At 42.9% G+C, this 25,442-nt stretch overlaps 1 protein-coding gene across 7 annotated transcripts in view; it reads left to right on the top strand.

The window, feature by feature from the left end:
- Positions 1 to 25,442, top strand: part of rerea (arginine-glutamic acid dipeptide (RE) repeats a) — a 119,489-nt gene that overhangs the window by 26,960 nt on the left and 67,087 nt on the right. For 3 of the 7 annotated variants that reach the window (XM_046397271.1, XM_046397273.1, XM_046397277.1), the window contains one exon: positions 24,163 to 24,673. In XM_046397271.1, the coding sequence (XP_046253227.1) occupies positions 24,307 to 24,673 (367 nt within the window). In that variant the 5' untranslated portion in view covers positions 24,163 to 24,306. Of the gene's footprint in view, positions 1 to 1,401; positions 2,906 to 6,875; positions 7,593 to 12,846; positions 14,924 to 24,162; positions 24,674 to 25,442 lie in introns of those variants that run through there. The other 4 variants (XM_046397274.1, XM_046397275.1, XM_046397272.1 and 1 more) reach the window with 4 other exon arrangements.

Below are 25,442 nucleotides of genomic sequence, written 5' to 3' on the forward strand. Positions count from 1 at the left end.
CCTTCTCAGTAGTTAGGCCTCTGATTGAGCCACCAGAGACTGCTGAATCTTCCCACTCAAGAGACATTACGGCAGTTTACATCCAGTTTGTCATAGCATTGTGAATGCTCTGCTTCACACTGGTAAACAACACTTTCTGGCGCACTTTTTGAATATACTCAATTTCCGGTTGTGACCAAACCCAGTTACACTGATTTTAATTTTTCAGTTGAGTCACTTTCAATGAATGCAAGAGAAACATTTAACGGTTTCCACAAACACCTGGAGTTTTACTTGTTTAAACCATGTTAAAAAAAATAAAAAGAAATATAAATGAATTCCGTCGCCTATACTAACATCATTCTTGTAAATTCAAAGACCAGCTATTTCCAGACTAGCTATTTTTCAGTCTACAGTACTTGGCCATTGTGGTTTCACTTGCAATTCTGCACTGCACTTTTAATTCCAGTGGAATTGTGATTACTGTGTTGCCATTTCCACTCCCCTCTGTAGCCATTATTTTTTTTAAAAATGAGGTGCAAGGATGATGGCAGCGCCTATCTGAAAGTCCACAACAGCGACAGAGAACCCAGTCACGATGTGGAGGCGGGGGGGGGGGGTTCAAAGCCGACTAGCAGGTTACTTAATGAGTTTGGTAATTGGCTTGCTCTGGCCTCCGCGCATCCCTGCCCTCCTGCTGCTGATGTGTGCAGGAACAGAGAGCTACGGCTTGTGCTCCTTCCTTTGGTCCATCTTCCTTTCCCTCGCTTGAGCCATCTATTTTTGCCTTCATCCATCCCTCTTCTGCGAGCTGACGTAAGGATGTTGCACCAAGCCTCTTCTGTCTGTTAGCCACCATAATGTCTATAAAGACAGCATGCTGCATGTTAGGTTTCCAATCTGCTCAGCATCGAATGTCAAGTATTACTCTATCTCTCATTTCTCCATTCTCTCCCACTCTGTTGCTATCTTTCACACACATGCACACACACGCACTCAAGCACATATCTCTTATATGTTAGATGCTTCATGCATTATGCAGAATATGTGCATCCAAACAAGCAATTTGCAGAATCTCCAGCTCACCACTTCTGAGTAGTAATTCTCTGCGTGGCCACAACAGCATAATGAGAAACACACTTCCAAGCTCAATTGATTCATAAGTCCAAACAATAAATACAAAGAGTAGCAGGCTTGCCATGTAATCATGAATGACACCTAACACATTATTCTCAGATTTCACCACATTATCTCCTCACTAGAGACATCAAAGAAACAGCTATTTTCTTCTTGTCTCACTGCTGTTATAATAATGTGTGGTAAGCAGAAAAAAGAGCATCACATCTGGTTTAAATCTGTTGTTAAATTATAGTGATAATAGTTGAGGAAAGAAAACATCTAAAAAGACATTCATGGTTTCGTTGTAATTGAGAGAGATATGTTTTTTTTAGTCTGGACTGTTTATTGCTTTGTTTGTTTATAATAAGCCTCGAGATTTAGTGCCTTCTGGGATCTGTACCAGTGAGGGTAACCTAATATATATTCTGGCTAATGAGCAAACTTCCCACCTTCCTACCTATTCCCATTAATTTCCATTTTGTACCTTTAAAAAGCCATAAATAAAGCCTGCATGCATTAGTAAATGTAGCTGTCTCTAGTTGCAAGGCTGCTGCCAAGCTTTTTATCTACTCCCACAGTAGAGCGGTTGATTCTGAGCACTGTAGGGGTTGGAAGGCCAAAACACAGCTAAGTGGCTCCTCTTGACCTCAGTGCTGATCTCCAAACTGTCTGCTCTGACTGCACACAGACAGATTTTGCCCATTCGCTCCCACAAAAACAGCCTAATCTCATAACACAGGCTCAACACCCTCTCTGTGTGCTGTCTCTTTGAATAACACGTCCTTTTCTCACTGCGCCCATTGCTGACATGCTTGACCCTACATTTGCTTTTGAGATTACTTCTCACTGCTATTATTCATGCCGAACTGAAAAAAGAAATGTGAGGAAAGTGATTTGGAAAAATTCAAAATGTGAAAAAATTGGATTGAATGACTTCAGAATCTTGTTCATCTGACCTATAATGGATGTACTTACTCTAGTTATCACTATCTAACTATAAACTAGATGGCTGAATCATTAGCTTACATACTGAGAGCAGCCAAGTGTGACCAGGGAATAATTGATTTCTGAATAAGCTTTGTACTGAAGGGAGAAAAAAAAGATGCAGCTTTGTACGCCATATTGAGCATCTTAATACACAGGTCGTAAATTATAGTATAGGGAGTTAATGTTTTTTTTCTTCACATCATGAACCTCTGTTTCCCCCCACTCAGTCTCCTCTTTTAGCACAGCAACAGCATGAAAGCCGCATTTCTCCTCATTGTCCATAGGGTGGCAGTGTGTGGAGGTGAGACTGCCATGTGCTCTGTGTGAAATGGAGCAGTCACTGGCTATTTGAGCAGATTAGCTTAGAGACAGTAACCACACAGGAATCACACACCCCAACCGTCACTCTCTCTTTTTGCTCTCATGATCATGGATCCCGTTTGTTTTGCTGATCATGTTTAAACACAGTCTCACCCTGCTGGAATAGGATTTTCTTAACTGGATCCAGAGCTGAGCATCAGACACATGTACTGTTTGTTTATCTTGCTGTGTCTTTGTTCACAAAAGGATTTGCCTGAAATGTAAACTTCCTCTTTTCGCCACAGCCTGCACTTTGTCTCTCTGTGGCCCTTTTTGGAAATACAGTCTCATTCCTCAGAGTCTGTTCTCAGTGCAGCCACGGCAGGCTGAACTGCTCTTTTATTCAGATGAATGAGGCCCTGTTTTTGCCTGGAGAATCAGACAGACACAGAGTCCATGTGAGAGCTTGATGAATGTGGAAAATCAGGGTCTCAGTGAAGTACCATCTGAGGTATTATAAGTGAGTGTTTGTTTATGCCTATTTTCACTTCCCTGTGTATGTGAGTTTATAGCCATACAGGTTATTTTCTGGTTGACAAACATTTCACACCCTAGTTTTCTTTCACCTCAGCTCTTTTCTTCATTTCATCAAGCTGTAATCTAATAGAAACTGTCAGCCTCTCAGATGCAGTTTGAGCTTCTGTTAGCAGCTGTTTGTTTTTTTTTCTTTCCTCATATCAGTGAGCAATCCGGTTTTGCTGTGTATTCTAAAAAGAAAATGCTGTGCTTCCTCTCACTAGCATTTGATCACTTTGACTGCCAGGTGGTATCTACCTCCATCTGGAATAAGGTTTACTTGTATTCTTTTTTTTAATGTAATAGTTTTACCAAATGGCTGCTGTAAGCAAGTTTCACTCTCTTGAGTAGCTTGTGTAGCTTGGCAAAGAGATTAGACATATGTAGCCTACAAGTGTCTTGGTTTTCAGAGTGTTGCGAGCCTGCCAAATGTGACTGTGAATAGCTATGTAAACAAGATAGCTATGTGAGGCTAGACCTTGCACTGATTGCCTAAAGTGAAATGCCATTCCTTGGCTTCTCTCACATTTTTACAACTGTGTTAATGATCGCAAATAGAAGCTTGCTAGGTAGCAGCTTAATTACTAGCTGTTTGTTTGGATAGTCTCCACAGGACAACTTGTATAGAGAAAAATGTAAACTCTGTTGTTAAAAGCTCCTTTTTTGACTAATGAAATTTGACTCTGCCGAGTGCTGTTCTTTTTAGCTAAAGCAATAGTCCATGAAAATCATGAATCTTCATATCCACAAGCGTATAGTTAACCATATTTAGTTGAGTAATTTCCTTGAGTTACTTTATTGGAAGATTGGAGAGGATTGTTTTATTGCTTCCCCCTTTCTCATCCTCCTCCAGGCAAAGTCTGTGTTTTAATTAGTCGTGTAAGACCCTATTTTCCCTTTGGATTCCCCCAACTTGTAAAGTGTTCTCTTAAGAATCCGTGAAGGCTAAAAGGGGCAATGAATGATTTGAAGTCAGCTTTTTTTTGCTTGCCTGCCAGCAGAAAAGGGGGTGGGGGTGCTATCAGCACTTGCCGTCAGCATGAGGAACAGTAACTTCAAGCAGCAGTCACACAGAGTCTTTGTTCTTTATGGATTTAGTATGTGTGGCGAAGAGAGGGTTGCTGCTTGAAAAGCCCCATCTGGAAAAGCACTGTCCAGGTTCTTAATATGAGTAGAACGGCTCCTGTAGATAATACCTGCTTGAGAATGGTAAAATGGTCTTGAGGTTCAATCTAGCACATCCGCTCCCCTGCCTCGTATTATATTTTGGCAGCAGAAAAGTTAGCTTGTTACACTGTAGAGATTTAGTCATGTGTTAAAGTTGAGCGTCTGAAGTACACCCCCACCACTGCCACAACCTAACCCTCCTCTTGGTTTACAAGTCTGTTTTCTTCTCTCAATCCCTTTTTTTTCTTCCTCCCTTCAACTTGTCTGCTCATCCCTGGTGAATGTATTAAATGAAGTTACTAGATATGAGTGCTTAAGAGGCCAGGGCCTCTGAGGCTTGCCAAGTCTCTCACAGGCTTGGCTCAGTCACCCATGTCACTTTTTTTGTTGTTTCAGCTACTGGCTGACTTACTTGTATTGCTGAGCACTTTCTTTCCCGCCTGCTCTCTGTGTTTGCTGCCTCTGAGTAGCTTGTTTTTCTCCAGTGTGTAGAAATCAGGCTAAAGCAAACAGTGTGTGTGTGTCAGCCACAGCTTTTGTTAAATATTCATTTTTAATGAGTGTAAGTGGCTACAGAATTCTATGAAGCATAAATGGAGTAGTCAGACTAGGGTGGAGGGAGTGGGCATGTTGGCCTTTGATTCAGTGGCATTCTTATAGTCTTTTTGTTTAGTAACACTTGTACTAATTATGCTTGATAGGGGTGAAGTAAACACATTTTAAAATGATAGTCTGTGTTGCTTTATTATGCTATTTTCCCCTTCTCTCTTATGCCCCCTCTGGCTTTGTTAACTCTTACAAGGAATTGTTCTTGAATGATCTTTAGGAAAAAGGGTGTTGCGGAAATGTGCCATTTCTCTCTTTGTAGCAACACACAGTGCTGTTAGATTTCATTCTCTCTAAACTCAGAAAGAGGCACCAAGTAACCAGTTTTTGTTCTGTTGGGGATTGAAGGCACTGTAGCTGTGTGTGTGTGTGTGTGTGTGTGTCTGGGAGGGGGGGTGCTCAGGGAAAAGTTATTGTGATGGGCTGTTTGAATGCTGAACAGAATTGAATAGACGCAGTCAGCTTCCCAGATACATGCTTAGGCCTGTAGAATGTGGAGTGCTTTGCTTGTAACTGCACCGGTTGTCTCCTTTCATTATCGGTTAATGGTGCCCAACTTGACAGAGCCATGTGATAAACAGAGGAGCTGTGAAATCCTGGAGGTGGAGTTCTCGTCTGCTTGATAATGGGATCTCATCTGCCAGGGAGGGGAGCCTGCCCTGCCAGCCAATCCAGTTTTGCTCTGCACTGCCTGTAGAGAGGATTCACTGCACTCACCCCTCACTGCTGTCTTGGTCTAACTTAAATCTCACAAACCTTACATGTTGGCGTTCGGCTGGTTTCTTCTCGTAGCACAAGATAGAATCATTTTTTGAGTAAGAAATGTCATTGTATTGTTTAGGCTTTGGTTGCCCTTTGGAAACAGAGAAAAATGCATATCCGCTTCCTTATCAATTTTGAATACTTTGGATGTTTGTGTAGCTCAGGAAAGGAGGCAGACTGTGTGTGTCAATATTGTAAACATTGACCTTGTGAAATGTATACATACTGTGATAAGGGAGGAGTGTGGCTGCTCTGGTGTTAGGTTACCATGCTGGGGGGGTAACGACATCTCAGGACAGTTGCCTCAGGAGCTGGGAAAGGTTTTACCAGCACTTTGTTCCACAGCAGAATTCCCCCCTCCTCCACTATTGAAACGAAGACGACCAACATGGTTTGTAGCACAATGAAGGACCCCCTGCACACCACCCTCAACTCAATTGCTATTGATCCTTACTGCCTGTCTCTCTTGCTGCCTGGCTTTAGTGGAAAAAAAATAAATAAATAAAAAATTGAAAACTATTTGCTTTAGTTAATTGGATTTTGACAGTGATCCAATATCATGTTTAAGACAATGAAAATGTGTCAAGCCACACGCTCTGAAATGGAAATCATCCTATTAATTTATAACTTAGTGCGGTCCATCTTTGTTTCCCTCAGTCCTCTAGTTTGTGTGTGTGTGTTGGGGTGGGGGCAAAATTTTTTTTTCTCTTGAATGCTCTTGAACTAATGTATATTTTCTCTCACAAAACATATAATTAGTGCATGGAAAACAACCGGAATCATATTTCGATGTGATATGCAGGCTATCCTTTAAAATCAAACTACCATCTATTGCTAATGGACTATTCACATTATCATCCCTGCTTGTTTCTGCCTTTTTAATGGGTGGGGTGACTAATTAATTCATTATCCAAAAATGCAAATGAGCTCCACAAGCCTGAGCAGCATTCAAGTCGCTTCCCTCTTGTATCATTTCCAGCAGATTTATATACTGTTTAACGATGCAAATCAGAATTTAAAAAAGAAAATATATTGATGTGTTTTAGTAGGCATCAAAACGTGTCACTGCTGCGTGGCCTTGTGTGAAGGGGGAAAAATGAAGGCTATTGAGCCGTTATTTACAAGGCACTACTACTGCTGCTACTAGTAGCTTTCACGGCTTTCATTGTCTCGCTTTAGTGTTTCACTCACATTCCCATAAGCGTTACCATTGATCGGTTGGTGATGGTCGCTCGGGCCACTTTGGCTGCCGTGCATCCCGCTCCCTGATGCAAGCAAACACACACACACATTGTGCACGCAGCGCTTCCCTACGGGGGCTGCCATCAATCAACAGCCACATTGCCCCCCCCTCTTTGTCCCTGACGATTATTTGAATCCAGTCCATGTTTTTGTTTCGCTCGGATTTTTTTTCCTCCTTTTTTTTTTGTTGAGTGTGGTCGGGGTAATTCTCCTTCACTAGTGTCTGGATAAAGAAAGACTAGGTCAGCCATGTGGATGCGTCTGTTGAACAGCTGAAGAAGAGGGAGGAGGAGGAGGGAGAGATAGGGGGAGCGTGGAGTGTGTGTGTGCATAGGAAAGAGAGAAGAGAGAGAGAGAGAGAGAGAGCGTATGTATGTGTATGTGTGGAAAAAGGAAGCGGCGCCTGTAAACGACAAACTCACTGGTTTCCTACCCCTCGAAACAACTACCAGCGCTGTGTTACTTTTCATGTGGACATTATCATCGACAGCAACAACAACACGGCCAAAGCGAATAGGAGCCGTTTCGAGGGGGGGGGGGACTAGCTAGCATTATAGTGTCTTTTTGCTCGGCGATTTCGGACGTGAACAGTCCATCAGTAAAGTGAAACCGTCTTTTGTTGAAGCAAGTGCTCGCTTGATCCCCCTCCGTGCAGGCAGCAGGGTTTTGTTTTGGTTTGGGGTTTTTTTTTCTTTTAAAACGGGGGTTAAAAAGTGTCCGTGTTCGCCTCGCTGTGTTCCGGTTCTTGGATTTGGCCCAGCTGGCTTAAGTTCGTTGGGTCATCTCGGGCAAGGATCGCGTTTTCAACTTGTTTGCAGCAGTCTCCTGGACTCCAAGAATCACCAGACTGGCGGGTGAGTAGTTGAATACAAAAAAAGATTGCAGGACGGTTGTGGTCGGAGGGGTGGTGGTGGAGGAGGAGGGAGGGTAGCGCAGACAGGGGGAGCAGCGTGTGGGTGATTTAAAAAAACGGAATTTTGGCAACAGCGTTGACTAAAGCCGGGCGGGACTTATTTAGTCTATGATCTGAAAGTGTCTAAATTGTGTTTATACTCGGGGTAGGAAACGCGTGTGACCTCGAGTCAAATGTTTTTGAGTGATCCGGCGAGCTGAAAGTTGGCTGCATTGTTGTAAAACTTTGCTCCCTCTGGACGGTGTAGCAAGACCCTGAAGCAACCTCCATGACCTGGCCCCAGCCTGTAACATGGCTTCAGCAGCTAATGGTTTTAACGTGAGAGTAATGAAGTTAACAAAAGGAGAGCACGCACACATTAAAGATGTGTGTGTGTGTGCGGGTGTGTTTAGGCAATCAATCAACTTTAAGGGAAGAAAAGTTGCATTTTGACAGGGAAAATGTTGAAATGGATCCTGATGAGTCAGTAGCACATAAATTTGATGGGTGGGATTTTCCCAACTGGGATTTACAGCTTCACCCATGTCATAAATTGATTATTGGACTGTAATAATGGAAAGTAGTTGAGTTTTTTGAAAGAAGGGTAGGGGGCAGTGTGTGGGAGACCGGCTGAACTAGTTGCAAACTGTTGAAGGACCACCAAATTAACTTGACTTCCCCCTTTCAGCACCCCAAAGGCTATGAACTCTGGCCCAAGCACATGCAGCTCTCACTGTGTGGGGGTGAGGGAATCTGTGCCTGTTGAAAAGAGCAAGGGGGGCTAGCTGGTTAGATGTTTGTGTGTTTAGTAGGGGGGCAGCTTAGGATTTGAAAGCAGACTACAGTTATTTGTCTGAAAGGCAGCTTATCTAATGTTTTCCAGTTATAGTAGAAGGGGGAGGATGGCTTGTTTACTTACATAAGTGTAAAATTGGTCATAGTAAGTCATAAAGTGAGTCTTCATGTGACTTCAGTCAAGATGAATCCACGGGGTATGTGACCACATAAGCACAAAGAAAGCTTCAGCCCTGAAACAAGATTCAAATCCAGGAAGGGAAGGGGGAAGCAGTGATTGCCTTCAATCTCTGCCATATAAAAACAATCGCTTCCTGCAGTCCTCCCCCTGCTGCTGTGTTATTCGCTGAACTATTACATGGACTCAGATGTTGCATCGCTAATTGTGAGGAGCTAATCTTCACCGTGCTTGGCTTCCTGTGGCATTTCTTTGGTCCCCCTTCTAGCTGAGAAGTGACCTCTATCTTAATGATTCAGATGTGATTAATCCACTTGAGTGTGTTGAGTGTGGCGACACTGCATGGCCTAATGTATGGCACAAGCACCACAGATAATGGATGGTTGTTTGAACATAAAGGGCATTGGCTGCATGTAAAGAAACAGTTTGAGCAATTGTAGCTTGATGAATTTTAAAAGTCACCCAAATGTGAGTGTGGTATGTTATGTAAGTCATGAGGTGCAATTCTAGTTAATGTGTTAACAATAGTTATCTTTCTCAGAGTTCCTGTGAGTCACAATTCTCAATGCTGAATTGTCAGACCGTGCTCTCTGGTCTTTGATTTAGATGTCATTAACAGGTGGTGTGTGATGATTTTACAAACAACGAGCATTGATTTCCTTTTTATGAATGATTTTCAGGTTATGTCACTTGACAAAGTATGTTTGCAAAATGACGTCGTAAACAAGAAGAGGTATTCCACTCATAGTCCAGGGTTTTTTTTTTCTGGTCACTCACTACAGCTTTTTTCCCCACTTTTAGACCATAAGTGCTCTGTTGTTTGTTGGAACTCTGAGTCAGGAGAGGATTAGTCCTTTTATAAGTGTGTCTGAAATGGTAACCAGTTGTGTGACAGAAATAATTTTGGTCATGTGGGTAACATGCAATCATAGTCACATTCTCAACCTACATGTGGGAAAACTTGCACAGCTTGTCTTTCTGAATACATTTTCAAATAACATGTTCCTCTCTTCCCCAGAGGGTTAGGATATCCATTTAGTTTCACTACTTGTGGACTGAATGAAAGAGGAAGTGGCCAGCCGTCTTAATGGAGTTGTACACAAGAGCCCAAGTTGTTCTGCAGTGTGGGATTTGTTTTGGAAAAGGAGCACTGAGGGTTTCATGGTAAGACTGCGATGAGATGGCAGTATAGCAATTTAATTCTTACTTATGTGCACGCTTCCATGTTGCTGGTGCTGTTACTTCACATCATCTCCATTTGCGGTGTTTCATACCCGTGTTTGTAGGAAATTAAATCTGATGTGCAATTTGATCTGGGTCTGAGTCCACAGACTGTCTTGTTGATTCATGTAAACTAAGGGGAAGCATAGTAGCGTTGTGAGTCACCCCCTCCTCCTTCACAAACACAAGTCTCACCGCTGACAAGGTACAGAGAGCTAGTAAACATTCAGCTCACATACAGGCGCGTGTAAGAGTGTCACCTCTGAGGAATCTGAGGGGCGATATCCGGATCAAAGAGGCTGTTTCCGACCATACAGAGAGAGAGATGCCTCATAGAGTGAGGCTGTAACGGCTGTCTAGCTGCTCAGAGGCGGCTGAATGTTTGACAGGGCATTGGAAAAACGTTATTTAATCTGCTCGCATGATGGTCCGCGCTGGGATTGCACCACGCTGCGTCTCTGCCCCCTTTTTTCCTCCCTGTGTCAGGATGATGGCAGTTGCTGGCTGGTAGAAAAACCTCTGCATTTGTCCACATGTTGTTGTTTTTATTTTAACTGTATGATGTAATGTGTAAAGAATCAAAGAAATTGTTATGATGCAGTGTTGGCAGGCCTCTAATTTTCTTTCTAATGAGTGAGTCTGCTGGATCTTGATATCCTATCCATCTGGGTAATAGTCTGAATGACTCAACTGTGTTCCATCGCAATCACAAAGAAATGACCCAATTGTTATTATAATAAGCTACATAAATGAAAACAGATGTGCTGTTTGACCCATTACAAAGCAAACAGTTTGCGAGATGCTGATCAGATAAACATACGTGAATTCGACCGCAGGCTTTTCAGTTGTTTGACTGAATATTACAGCCAAATTAAAGGTGTTTGCTCGCAGTTACCCTCCACTTTTGACCCCAGCAATACAGAAATGCATGAGCCGCCTTGTCATAAGGTGAGGTGAAAAAAATCAATGAGAAGTCAGGGCCTGTATTACTATTGTTTGCATCTTTTCCATCCCCCCACACAGAAGAAGGCTTGTGGTTTTGAGGAGCAGTGGTGAATCTTGTTCAAGATCTTGTTCATTCTTTCAAGGGGTGTGATTTCTAAATGGGACAAGCCAACTCAGTCCTTGGCCTGTTGTCCTTGCAGATAGTGATTTACCAGTGACGCATTTAGAATACATTAGCCACTGATTGACATAGTACACTTGAAACACTGCGAAGGAGGCAGTACCCTCTGGTGGGTGACAACTGAAATAGAGAGTGATGAAGGACTGGAGAGGTACTTTGATTGTTTTAAAAAATTCCATCTAATTTGTTGTATGCACAGAGGAAGAACCGATATCTTTAATTAACATAAACCTCAGGAGCCACGATGAGTGAGAAATTGGGATAATTGAAAATAGCCCCCCCCCCATCTGTACATCCTTAAAGCAGCTGAGCCCATCGGAGGACACTTTCACACATGTTAAGTGGGGGGACATCTGGCCTCGTTAATTCAGTGCATGACCATAAAGTGGAATGGCGGTCCCCACAGGGCTGCCTGCTCTGAACACCATCAGATCGAGTCTGTCTGTCCTCGCTCTTCGTCCTCCCTGTTGAGTGTCCCTCTGACACTTGAGGGAGAATGTCCTTCCAATCCCACCGTGATACTTAAACACTACAGGTGTGACGGTACATGTGTTTGACCGAAACGTTTTGGTACAGGATGTTTGGTTTGATATATGACTTCCTCTGTACAGTACGCCCTCTGAACCAATACAATTAAATCAATAGTTATGTCAGAAATTTTAAATTATGAGTATCACTCGCAGCATTTTGACAGTGCACGATTTCTTATTTATCTGTTGTAGCATGCTCGTCAGCTTACCTTGGTTGTGAAGCTTAGGTAGTGTTGTTGCTTCACTGTATGTGAGCATTATGGTTTCCCAGTTAGTTGCAGCAAAAATAGACAACAATTAGTAAAACTGCGTGTTAGGCTTGTGCCGATTGGCGATCTTATCATATATCTGTGATTGATTGAAGAGGTGATTGGCGATTTGTTTTTCCTGCAGCAGTTTTAACTGACTGCTATCAGATCTAAGATGTTCTAAATAATATCTGTGCGTCCTACTCTGGTGGAACAACATGTCTTCCCATTGAGCCCCATTCATCAGCAATGAGTGCATTTTAAGTCCTGATAAGCAGTTTGTCATCTTTATTCATCCGTTCTTTTTTTCTCATTGACAGTAGTAGACATGATTTGATTGCCTTAGCTGATGACAAAATGCTATCTTCTACACTTTTTTCTTTTCCTTGCTTTAACAAAAGTACACCTGAACTGTGATCTCCAAAACCAATACATATCAGACTGTGAATTTTGTGTACCGTTGCACCCCTATTAAACACAGATGCTGATGTTTGAGGGATATAAAGTGACAGGACATAAATCTTAATGGGCCAGAAAATAAAATTGTGTAAACTGTAAGGCTGTAATATGCGGCTTTATTGACCAACACTAATTTTTATTTACTTAATACAACAAAGAAACAAGAAACTATGGGATTTTAGCAGTCAGCTACACCTAAAGAGCTTTTTTCTCCCAGTGTTTATTGGATATCAGTAGCCAGTGTTCATTAAGTGTCTGTGCTATGATGAGTGGGCTGTCAGTCTATATTCCTGTTTCTACCTTGTGTCCCTGCATGGTAGCAAATAATCGAGTGACAGCAGTGGGGAAGCGTTCATGCTGCGTATTCATTTCCTATTTTAGCAAGTAAACATTTAATGTGTTTAAATGTATCACAGCTTTATTTATGCATAGAATCTGCTGTTGAGTCTGAATTATACATTAGTCAATGAATAATGCATCAGTGCCATTCCTTAATGATTACTTGCCAGGCAGCGAATGGTAATATTTGCTGATAAATTTGCCCATTGATCTTGCTTGTGTTTAACCAGGCTTGTAGAGATGATGTTTACTCCATTTTGTGTTTAGGGAGTTCTATTTTTTTTTATTTTTGTCAAGGATGTAATCAAAAACAAGCTAATTGTTATTTTTAAGATGTCTTTTAAAAATGACATGTGAGCTCTGAGGAGTTAAAGCAAAACAGATATGATCTGAATTTTCCGCTCAGTTTGTACTTTAGCCCATACGTGGTAAGGGTTCTCTTTTAGATACTGCGTCTTCATTTGTACTGGTATAACGAGCCACAGCAAGCTAGAATATTGGCACATTATCCTTATTATACTGCAAGTCTAGCATAGAAGCCTCGAAGCACAGCCCATTACTGTGCAGATATATTGCTTGTCCACACAATGAGAAAATATTGACTTGTTGTCACTCACTCATTTGATTAGTTGCACGGGTGATTTTGCTTTTCATTTGTCACCCTGGTAACGCAAATGGGAAAACACACTAACAGCCTCTTTCTCTCCAGTAATGAAGCACTGGAGCATTGAAGACTTATCACATCTGGAAAACCTCTCTCTAAGCAGGAATAAATGTCTTTATCACTCATGGTGTATCATTGGCACCTGTCAGCTCAGCTAGTATCCACAAAAAGCCAACATTTAACTCCTTTTCTCACTGCAGAATGTGCAGCTGTGTGGGAGTGATGTACTCCAACAATTCCACTTTGATTATATAGCTTAGCTGAGTGAGATTTATCCATATATATCATGCACCGGCGATTTACTCCATTTTCTTTTGTCTGTAAACGGAGCAGCTTAAAGCAGTCTGCTGCTGCTGCTGTGTGTGCGCCAGGTCATAACAAGGGTACCTTACATTTAACCCAAAAGGATTCATCAGTGGCCTTGTTCCTCCAAAAATAATGAGGTAGACAGTAAGGGCTGCCCCAGGCTGCATGTAGGGAGATGATCTCTCTGAACCAGCAAATCATTCCTGTTTTTTAATACTAAGAAGACAAGCTAATGACTATTCTTGATGTGTGTCAGTGCTTTGAGTTAACTAGCTTTAATTCACAGAAAGACCTAATGGGTTTGATTGTCGATTTGAGGCAGTTGGTGAGAGGCTTGTGCTCGGGTGGGGGGATGGGGTAATTGTTTTAGCTGGAAGTGATTCTCTCCGGAAGGGATGACTGCACAATCCAGATATGTAAACCTAAAAGAAACTGAAAGGCAATATGCTGATACCTTGTCTGTTTCCTCTTGATCAGCCTAGCTTTTGAAATTAAATTTCTAGAGTCTGGCCAAACACTCTTGGGAGTCAGCTTGGCAGTAATGGTTGCTTTACAAACCTGTAACTGCTCAGCTAAGCATTTCAAACATGTAAATCATATGTGGAAAATTGAGATCTTGAAGAAACCATTAACTGTGATGCTGCAACATGAAACAAAGAGAGGGAGAATTAAAGAGAACAGATGCTCAAAGGGCTTGATTCTGTTTATTGGAGCATGGCACTTATTTAGTCCAGTGGAGAATCTCCATGGGCTCATGGCAGACAATGATGCTGTGTATTGCCAGTGCCATGCCAGTCATTTCTCCAGAGGCATTCACGATATCCATTTCGTGTTTTTGGATTCATTCAAACCTCACATTTCTTTGTTTGCTCTAAACCAGTGTCATTTTTTCACATATGGAAACAGGTTGCTTGTGTGCCTGCTTAAGACAGCTTGTAACGTTTATCAGGCTGTAGCAGAGTAGACTTCCACCTCATGTGTTTCATAATTGACGATGCTACTCAGCCCCACGCCAGTAAAAGAGGAAAACTGCAATGACAAAGTAAGCCGACTCTGTTTCCCTGATAAAGATCAACTTAAGACCCACCAGGAAGCAGTGCAGTTTGCCAACACTTGGTTTTTGGGGTTAATGTTTGAGTCAGCGTCAGGGCAAGACTGGACATCTGTCTCCTAGTGATCTATAACGCCCACAATCCCTCCCACAGACTGTCAGCTTTGGCACTCAAGCAGTACACCGGTTGCTGTGTTACACCCAGCCACCCACAACAGTGGCTTATCTCGCTAGCATAACAAACATCGGCATTAGAAAGAGGATAGAAAGCAATGGGACACAGAAATAGAAGACCTTAAGAGCGCGGTGCCATTATAACTCCACTTCAAAATGGAGGCTTTTGTTCTGAGATTGTTGGAGAGGACATCATAGCAAGGTAGCAGCACATTTATTCAGCCTGAAACACACTCACTCCCACTCATTCAGTCTGTTGTTGGTGAAGGAGATCCTCTGCCTGATAGGGCTTCAGAGGAAGGTTTTCCACTGGGACTGTTGTTGAAGGATTTCTGCAGTTCTGCGAAGCACTGATTAAAGGAACACTTGCAGATAATCTGTTTAAAAAAACACATGTCTTTGTTGTGGCAGTGGTGGAATGAGGTGTGGGGTGTGAGAAAAGCCCCCAGATTTGGATTTTTAAATGGTTATCACCTTGGCATGATTGGTCAGTCTGTTAAGATAAATTTTTAATGACAGGGCAGCTGAAATAGAGCTGTTACTGACTGCTGCTGAGAAATGGAGCTTCTATTTAAGGCCCATACTGTTCCATAAAGTCATGGCATTGGTAGACAGCCCCAAGGTTATTAGTGTGGTATGAGTGTAGTGTGTGTTTGTGGTGTGTCTGTGGGTTGCTGAAGAGTTCTCACTCTTTTCTTGGTGCAGTGATATGAAGGAGAGAAATGCACTCAGTCTGTTATTGAGCATTCACTCATGAATCCTTGATGGATTACGTGTGGGTGTGTGTGTGAGTGAGAGAGAGAGTGAGCGATGTTGTGGCAGCACTATATTTAATGCACAACACCAGTACTATTCAGGTGCACTTCACTTGAACAATTTTCACAAGTGAAACAAGTTTATGTTCTGCCCTTTACTACCTTAGTTTTGCTCCATTTCATTTCACATGCTCCTTGCCCTCGGGGTTCTTGTTTGATGTCATTCATGTCATGCAAAATTGATTGCGAAGGCTTGCATCAATGCCTGCCTCAATGAAGTTATCACAGTGCAAAGACAGATTTTGTTGCATTGATTCTGTTAACCTTACACTTAAACACTTAAGTGAACAGGACCTTTAAATTGATGATCAGTCTTGCTTTTCGATTTTTCTTGGTTATCATTATGAAGTGAAGTCCATTCCAAGTCTCATTTAAACACTGATCTAGGCCCCTGCTTGATTCATCTTGTTTACTCATTACATGATAGCTATGGCAAAAGCAATTACGTTCAGCTTTCAAGTACCTTGCTTTTGGTCACACTGTGGCTTTTATTCTTTTCACTGGAGCTCCCAAGGCGCTGTGGCTTCCAATCAGTCCAATGAGTGGCGTGCACTAGCTTCTTGCCTCTTTGTGTAGGAAATAGGTGGGTAAACACAGCAGAGTCCTTGAAGCACTTCCCATCCCTGCTATTGGATTACCAGCTGCCTTTCCGGGTCTCATCTGCACAGATGAGTGCCAAGATCAATGGAGCTCTTAGTGCAAAGCTAATTCGATCAGGACTGGCTTTGCTACTGCTGATCAGAGATTATTTTTTTTACGTGAAACAAAAACTTAATCAAGTCAAGCCCATGTCCAATAGCCTGTATTTTCAGCCGCTCCAACTCCCATAGACATCAATTAGGAGGCATTTCATATTCATTATTGAATTGTTGGGTTGGCCTGCTGAGAAGAGGTGTGGAGATAGAAGTAGTGAACTGCTGCGTAAAGTGATCCGGCCAGTTTTGCTGAGTGTAGCAGGAAAGCTGCCTTTTCTCCAGCAGAGCAACTTGGCATCGTAAATAAGCTAAGAGCATGATGTTAGAGGGATGAGGTGTCTCCTGCGTTGACGGTGAGCTTAGAGAAAGGGTTGAAGGGCATATTGACCCTCTTGTTCTGGAAAGCGAAAAGCAGACTCTTCAGTGCCCCTTGTTCCCCCATTAATTATTGTCTGATGCTAATAAGGAGGGGGGATGGGGCATGTTATGAAACATAATTATTCATTGCAGCATTTCCCCTAGACGAGCCCCGTTCCCCCTCCCTTTGTGTTTAGCGATGAAGCTGCCAGGGCTGTCAGTTGAGTACAGCAGGCAAAGATGTCCCCTCAGCCTTTTAAGGAGGGGACAGGAGGGAGCAGGGTGAAGGGCGCCATTTGCCCGAGTGATATATTAGGAGAGACAGCAATATATGTAAGGAGCTGCTGAAAGACGGATAGAAGGTCAAGGCACATTACACTCCAGCCGTTTACTGGCTGAGCACAGTCTGACCTGGACTGCAAATACAGTTGCTCAGCAGCAGCAGCTTTTTTTGTTTATATATGTATGTGTGTCCCTCTAGGTGTGTGCTTGTGTGTGTGAATGGTTTACACATTTTAGATTGACACGCATGTGTATACTCCTCGATGAATGCTGCACTGTAGTGAATATGCCCTCAGTGGCTTTTTATAAGCTTGCAGATGCAGTGGGAAGCTATTTTAACAAGACTGTAGCTCCACTAACCTGTTCTCCTAGATTTCTGCTAAGCGACTGCGATGGCAGAAGCACTAGACGCTGATTTCCTATGCATCAGCACAGAATATGGCAAGCTTGAACACAATGCAAGCATGGGGTGGGTTAACAATTATCTCGTAACATTGTGGAAATTGAGAGCTGTAGAAACAGTTACTCCAGCACTATAAATATATATATGTACGTAGTATTTCTTTTTCTTTCCTTACATTTGTTAAATATCAATATCATATATCAAGAACGCAAATCAACTAAGTGAAGTTCTCCATATTTTAAAAGGGTTCATTACTGGTATAAGCAGGACTAAGAAATATTTTTCATCGTCATTAATGGCCCAGTGACGAGAGGAGAAGTCGGTGAGACTGCCGTGGTTTAAAGCCTAACATTAACATTCCAAGAATAACTGAGGCTTATTCACAGCAACTCAGCCACACAGCCATCTGCGTTCACCTTTGGTGTAAAAGAGACAACAGACCTGTAGTCAGTCTGAGCTGTGTTGTGTCAAGCTGTATTTTTGATGTACCAGTGTTGCTGTACAGTGAAGAATGCAATGCGTAATCCAATATATTGTAGTTGTTAGGCGTTTGCAAAGATGAAAAATATGCAGCTTATGTTTGCTGGAGGCAGAGCACACTATCAGTCAGGGATCAAGTCTCCATTTCACACATGAACAGGCAGAGTTAATCTGTGGATCACTACTGTACCCTGCATAATATCCACCCTCTAGTCTCACATTTTCCCAAAAGCCCATTGTTCTGTGCTAATGTTTTTGGAAAACGGTTAGCTTTTGTAGCTGTGTATTTTTAGGTTACATGTTTGCTTGTGGTCCAGGTTGTAAACCATGCAAACTGACTCCTTCAGACTCTTTAAAATTAATTGTGTGTATTTGTAGCCTACCTGTGTGTATGTGTGTGGCCAGCCTGTGTGTTTGTGGCAGGGTCCACTAAAATGCCACTGCTGTAAGAGGCCCAGTCTCTGCATGTTTTATGAGCTGTCCTCAGAGGATATGGGAGCTCTGTGCTCAGATCCTGCTTGTTCCAGCAGTGTTTTCATCACTTCTGGCTATTTCTCCCTATATCTCTGTTTCTCTCTCTCTCTCTCTCTCTCTCTCTCTCTCTCTCTCTCTCTGTCTCTCTCTCTCTCTGTCTCTCTCTCTCTCTCTCTCTCTCTTTCTGTTTTTTTGATGAGGCAGAGGAATCCAGAATCAGGAAACATCCACAACACAGCCTTGTCTGTGGCTGTAGTTTAAAAAGTGTGCCTCCATACAGAGGACTCACGGAGTCATGAGTCATATTATTACCCACGTTTGCACTGCAGTTCGTGCTTTCCCCTCTGCCTAGGATCACTGGCCTGAGATGGTGGATGACAAAGCCAATCACTGCATTGAATATTCCACATCTCTAGTCACCTCCCCCGCTGGCTGCTTTCTTAGAACTGTCCTAAAACAGACACATGTCTGGCGGGTGAACATTGACTGAAGGTGTCTATTTGCAGTGCTCGCACAGTGCGAGTTATTGCTCTGGTTGTGAGAATGCTGAAATATGCGTTGAGGGTAGCAAATAAAGAAGAGGAGAATGCTAAGTATAGAAGAGGAATCCTTTGTTTTATTTATTTTGTAATGGAAGTCAGTTGGGATGTTTTAGGGTGACTGTTGGTGGTTAGAGGAGAAGCTTTTGCATATGAAATAATAGCCCTTCCTAATTAGAGGTAATACCATTCTGTGGTAGAGGTAGAGGTGTTCTTGGCTCGCATCATTATAAAATGTTGAATGGAGGGATTGCCCCCCCTCCTCTCCTCGACCATCTGCTCAAGGGTGAGGCAGGATTTGCCACCACATAGCTAAATAATTTAGGCGGTAAAATGGTCTTGTGTATTGACCCAATGGCTTTGTTTTTGGGAGCTGTTCTAGAAGACATCCTTCAGTGCCCCTGCTGGCCTATGCTGTCATTCTGAAACCTCAGAGCTGTCTTATCTGTCACTCTAATCTATTTATGTTAGTTTTTCCTCTGTGTTGGCACGTTGCTCTGTGTGACATAGCGATTAGAGTAGCTCGAGGATGTAGGGCAGCTGTATGAATACATTTCCTCCTCTCCCACACTCATTTAGACTACCAGTTGGAGTTGAACCGACGGAGAGCATCGTTAAGCTGATAGACAGATCTTGGTGGAAGTGTAGGGGATATTTGATTGCAGAATATCAGTGGAAGTGGTTCATGATTGAGTGCTCAAATATTAAAATCTCAAGAGTCCCTTCATTCTAGCAGGAGACAAAATCACTGTTGAGTTTTTTCTTTCCCCATAAATTTCTTTTACTGTATACATCTGAGTGAGAAAATGTCATGTTACTCATTTCCTCCTCCCCTTCCCGGAACCCTGAACCATCTTATAGAGATAAATATTTGAAAATGCATACATGTTACAGATATTTTCTTTAATACAAATCAAGCTTGAGTGTGTCCCCAGTGTATATTTATACCTCTTCTGACCTCAGCTTTACCTTTGAGTAAATTTCCATTTCAGCTGCATAATTCACCAAAAAATTGAATTGTCAGTACCTCTCCAGAGGTGAAATAAACCAGAAATCTTTTTGGATTGAGTACTTTATTCACAATGCGAAGAAAAAAAAGCTCATAGATATATACAGGGAAACTCAATTAAGAACCACATTCACGACAGGTCCTTTTTACTGGCCAGCTCACAATTATGTTCCTCAAGAGTGCTTCATTTAAAGCAAGGGAGAAGGGTGACAATAGACCACCCTGGCATTTTACCTCATGGAGCTGTGTTTAAACATGATGCCTCGCGAAGCAGTCAAAGCTGCTGAAATGGCTTTCAGCTTTACTTCTGCCATGCAGATGTGGCAGACTGAGAGATGCTGTGTCTTGAAGTAGCTGGTATTAGGCAGTGAAATGAAGTCTTGCTCACAGGCCCTGTAGATAATGGACATTTTGAGTTGTGGAGCGGCCCCCCTCAGGGTCATTTGGGGCTCTCACGGAGAGCACACAAACAGGGACTAGAGTAGGATTTAGCCTTCTTTTAGAGATGGAGTCGAGGCTTAGACTCTGTGGAGCACACAGTCTGATCCTTATGTCTGTGGTTAAAAGTACCCGTGGACAGAATATGTTTGACTAAATGGGTATATATTATAAAAGAATGAAATGGATGCTATTGCTGCCCTTTGGAAATTTTGTAAGTTGTCCTCATCGTTTTAGACAGTGATGGTTTATTGTTGCACACAGTGTCATTGTGTGTGAGAATCTGTTCTTGTGCAGCAAGAGCAGATTCTTCCTTTTATCATGGGAGTCTCAAGGCAGGTTTAAATGTTGATGTTGGAAAGCCCCAAGCTATCTTTTCTCGAGCATGGCTTTTACCTACTAAACTAACCCCGGATGCCAGCTAAAAATAGTGCCTTTGTGAGCACAGCTTTAGCAGAGGGAAAAAAAGATGTGGTTACTCATCAGCGAATTGAAAAACAAGTGGAGCAGGCAAGTGTCTTTGCCCTGCCAATGTGAGCTAAAACAGAGAAGACCACGGAGAATAATGCAAGCCATGATTGCACCAGGTAAGACAAAGCAGGCAGAGTGCAGAGACCACAGAGAATCCCTTATGAAGTGGCCTACCCCTTGCCTCCAGCTGAGCCTTTCATTGTGCTGTTGTTTCTAGGGGGCTTGGATGGCAGCTTCGATTAGATGGCACTGAGTAATGGATTGGAGCTGACGAAAACCTGCTGCAGCTCAACATCACCACAGCTAGGATCCGTGCACTGCTGAGGATCTGGCTGGTTTATTCGGATCAATTTGAGTTGCCCTCATTGTTAATAACCCTGTGTATATTCATGCTAACATTGTTCTCCTCTAATCTGTATTCATGCGAGTATTTCATTCAATCCCTTTGCAAAGCCGCCCCTAAATCCTTGCCAATCACATTTTGCTACTTCATAATTCTCCAATTGAATACGCCTTGAATGACTTCTTCGTCTCTCTCCCAAAACTGAGTGGATCGTTGTGCTGGTTATATTGTTACATTCCATTTTGCATTTAAATGTAGAAATTTCCTGCTATCTCCATTATTTCTTCTATAAAATGCCATGTAAAAAAAATGTCCAGTTTTTGCAAATGTACAATCCAAGATAATCAATTAGCAAAATTTGGCAAGATTATAAAGAAACCCTACAGCCATATAGCTACGCAAGCACAGTGTGATAATTTGGATGTTTATCCGTAGACAGGTTTTGACTAAAACTGCAGAGATGAGCAGGATTTGGGTAAATGTGGGAGTGATTGGAATGAATAAAACATGGCTTTTTAAAAGGCTGTTCGGGAGAGAGAAAACAAAAAATAAGCTGTGTTTAGTAACAGGAACCTGCTGTGTGGCCATTGTGGGGGATGATGTGTTAATTGAGCCACAAACTGTGTGGTTTTTCAGGCCAGAGGTCTCATTTAAACAGGCACGGAAAAGAGAAATGTATTTGAGCGGGACCCCGCTGGCTGCTAGCCCTTGACTCCATTGCAGTAACGTAAATGGTGGATTAGGTGACGTTGGCTGGGACCCTTCAACCCCTCCCCAGCCACTGCCTCCTCCTTCTCTTTTCCATTAAGACAGCTGGTATCTTTCAAAGGGTCCTGGCCCAGTGATTGATGTGTAATAGCTCCAAGCCTCACCTGCCTCCTCACAGCGTTATTCATCGGCCAGACAGCCAGCGCTGCTTTCTACTAAGCACTTTGTTTCCTGGGTAGTGGGTGGAGAGCCGTCTCTGTCGTTTTCTCTTTCTCACTCTCCTCCCTGTCAGTACATTAAGACTTTTTTTTTGCCACCATGTTACTACTTCATCTCATTGTGACCTAATCCTTTTTACCCACTCAGTGTGTTCAACTTCAAATTGCTCTTTTATGTGCATCAAATAGCTACCGATGTGCAATAAATTGACCAAAGACACTTGAACATTTTGTTAATTGGCTAAACATTTTAACAAAATTAAACATGAGCAAGCACGTATCTGTATGAAGAATTTTCCTTTGCTATCAAGGTTAATGAATACAATTATGTTAATGTAAAGGTAATTGGAGATACAAAATGTGGAGTGATGCAGTGTAAAGTGTATCCAGATGCAAACTAATAGCACCTAGATTGTAAAGAAACTTACAGAGGCTTATGGCAGCCCACAACATCAAAGGAGAATGGGTCAGTCCTCCATTTGCAACAGTTCAGGATCCTTGTTGGTTTCGCTGGCGGAGGCTTATGTTACCGATTATAGGAGAGAAGAGGTGCTTAGCTCATACACAGATTCTAGCAGCTCGTGGGATTAGAGGTCTGATATCAAATGGTACCTTCGTCGGTGTGTTCATGTTCCTCACACTTGCTAAACAGGGACTCAGGAGGAGGAGCACCAAAATACATACTGCGTATTTTTTGTTTATGTCCGTGGTGGATGTGTTTGTCGTTTGCACGATCTCTCCTGAGCCCTTGCGTCCTGCGTGCGCACTAATGTGTTCTTGTGTGTATATGCTGGCAGCCCAGTGGTCGCCGTGGTAACTCATCATTAGGTGATTAATGGGGCTGTGACGAGGCTGCGGTTTAATCAGGCCCGGTGTTTGTGTTGAAGCTGACGACAAGAGCAGCTGCCCTGTCAGTTGGTGTCTGCTCATGAGATGACAGCACCCGCTGTTGAGGAGTGCTGTTGTCAAACGCACTTCATTGTGTGTGTGTGTGTGTGTGTATGTCTGTCTGTGTGTACACCTTCCTCTTTCCTCCTGTTCTTCACCTCATATTCTATCTTGCTCTCTCAGTGCTGTATAATTTTCACTCAAAGCTGGGTCTCCTTTACCTGTCTCAATGTCTACCCCTGTATTTTCACTCTCCCTGTCCCACCCCCTATTACAACCATGGTAACGCGAGTGCTGATTGCCTGGACTGATTCTTCTGGGGGCTGCAATAACTATCTCTACTTAATTTGTTGCGGTGGGTGTGTAAGGGACAAACACTGGCAGTAGATGAGAAGCCTCCTTTGTAGGCACAGTGTGTAGGGCAATGCGGTGCAGACAGCGTGCTGCCTCAGCTTTGCCCACTTCACTGTTTTCTGAGGATTTCATTGTGCCATGAGAAAGTGGTAGCTGAGTTCCTTTTGAGTGAATGACGATAGCTGAAAATGGCAGTTGACTGGGCATGGCAAATGACTTGCTCAGCCTCTCTCCGCTTCCTTTCCTTATCCAGTGGATTGCTGTGTTCTTCCCTCCAGAGCTGTCACTTCACATTAACACAGTGGTGACTGTCAACCAGGGCAGAGGGTTGGGGTGGGGTGGAGTCCAGTAAGCCAGAGTGCACACACAAACGCAGCCACACACAGATGAGTAAAAAATTGAGCCTGGTGTCATCACAGATGGTCTGCAGAGAAGTTAGCCAGTTAACTCTGTCATTGAGCTTCACGCTGTGTCTCTCCCGTGGCATTGCAAAAGACAAGCACTGTGCCGAAAAGCCCCTCAGCACATTATCTTTGAGGAATTCTTTTGGCTGCATGCATCATCCTCGATGTAGTACTAACTTTTTGTGCTTATTTAGTTACAACTTCCCTTTAGCCCTTTATTGTTTTATATATGAAATAAATTATTTTATTATTTTATTCTGTTTTACTGCCTCTCTGAAAGAATGGAAATATATTTGAGCATGAAGCTAGTTCTGTTCTCTGATAAAAGCCACACAGTGCTCTCCAGAGTATACACGGTTGCGGAGGGAAGTGCCAATTGCTGTGATGTTGAGTTGAGTCAGCACTGCTGCCGACCTCTAGGAACTAATCTTGTATTTCTCACCCACAAAATATTTACTCCAGCACAAAACAACCCTTTGTACATGAAAATAAAACTTCTGCACTGTAAGGATAGTGGTTATTGGCATGAGGTTATGCTAATTGTCCTTCTCTTTTGTCCACAGCTTTTCTGAAACACTGGGGTTGTTGGTGTGGCCAAATTTTCCCTGGATTTGACTGGTAAATTCAGAAGACTGAAGCCCAGGCTCACAGTCTACCTTTCACGGAGGCCCAGCCGTGAGAGGACTGAGGAAGGCACGTGGCGGATCATGACGGCCGACAAAGAGAAGGAGAGGGAGAAAGAGCGGGATAGAGACAGAGACAGGGACCGGGATAAGAGAGAGGCCGGTAAGTCCCGGCGGCAGGACGGGGACCGGGGCGACCGTGAGAGTGAGAGCTCCAGGCCCCGACGCAGCTGTACGCTGGAGGGCGGGGCCAAGAACTATGCAGAGAGCGAGCACAGTGAGGATGAGGACAACGACAATGGCAGCACAGGTGGAGGCAGCGGCACGGCTGAGGAGGCCGGCAAGAAGGGCAAGAAAAAGACGCCGAAGAAGAAGTCGCGCTACGAGCGCACAGAAAATGGCGAAATCACGTCCTTCGTCACAGAAGACGATGTTGTTTACAGACCTGGTGGTAAGTGCTCATCATAGCTCTTCTGACTGTCTCTCCATCAAACGATTTTCCAAGTTAAGTTTTAATTGTAACCCCACCCCTGGTTTTATGTCACAACCAACGTCTCTGTTGATGCTGAGAGAGCAGTGGGTTTTGCGATATCATACTGTGTCCACCAATACAGATTTGGCATTACGTTTTCCACTGCAGGAATTATCCCTTACTGTCTCAGCTGTATACTCAGGACAGGCTATGTTGCAAATTAGGGCTGGATTCCTGCATGATTTCGTGAATTCAGCTGCCAAAGAAGGTAACAAGATTTGCGCAGCAGGACTCACATGTCTTGAGAGCTAAAGTTTATGGCTGGATTACACCTCTAAGCTGTAGTTTATTTTGACTGTGTTTTTTTTTCTTTTTTAAATTAATTTTTAAAAGAAGCACAGTAGCAGCACACTGATGATGCCAAAGGGTTGTGATTGATTGATTACTGTGTTGATCCAGGCTAAATCACAGTGTGCATTAATTTGTAGCTCTTAACCTTAAAACTTGTAACACTGTAAGTCATTGTTTTTGTTAAAATAAAATTATCAAATGTTTTAAGTATATCATTCTTATTTTAAACCAACCAGCTATGTACTACATATAAGGTGATAGAAGATTTTAGCCAATTCACCCAACCATAACTTGCAGATTGTCCAAAGTAAGAACTCTCTAACAGCAACAGAAGTACTCTCCAGACCAGAGGCGCAATGCATGATACCATCAATTCTAAGTTGACCCACTCTGTGCT

Source organism: Scatophagus argus, chromosome 8 (genome assembly GCF_020382885.2).
Source record: "Scatophagus argus isolate fScaArg1 chromosome 8, fScaArg1.pri, whole genome shotgun sequence".
Classification (NCBI taxonomy): domain Eukaryota; kingdom Metazoa; phylum Chordata; class Actinopteri; family Scatophagidae; genus Scatophagus; species Scatophagus argus.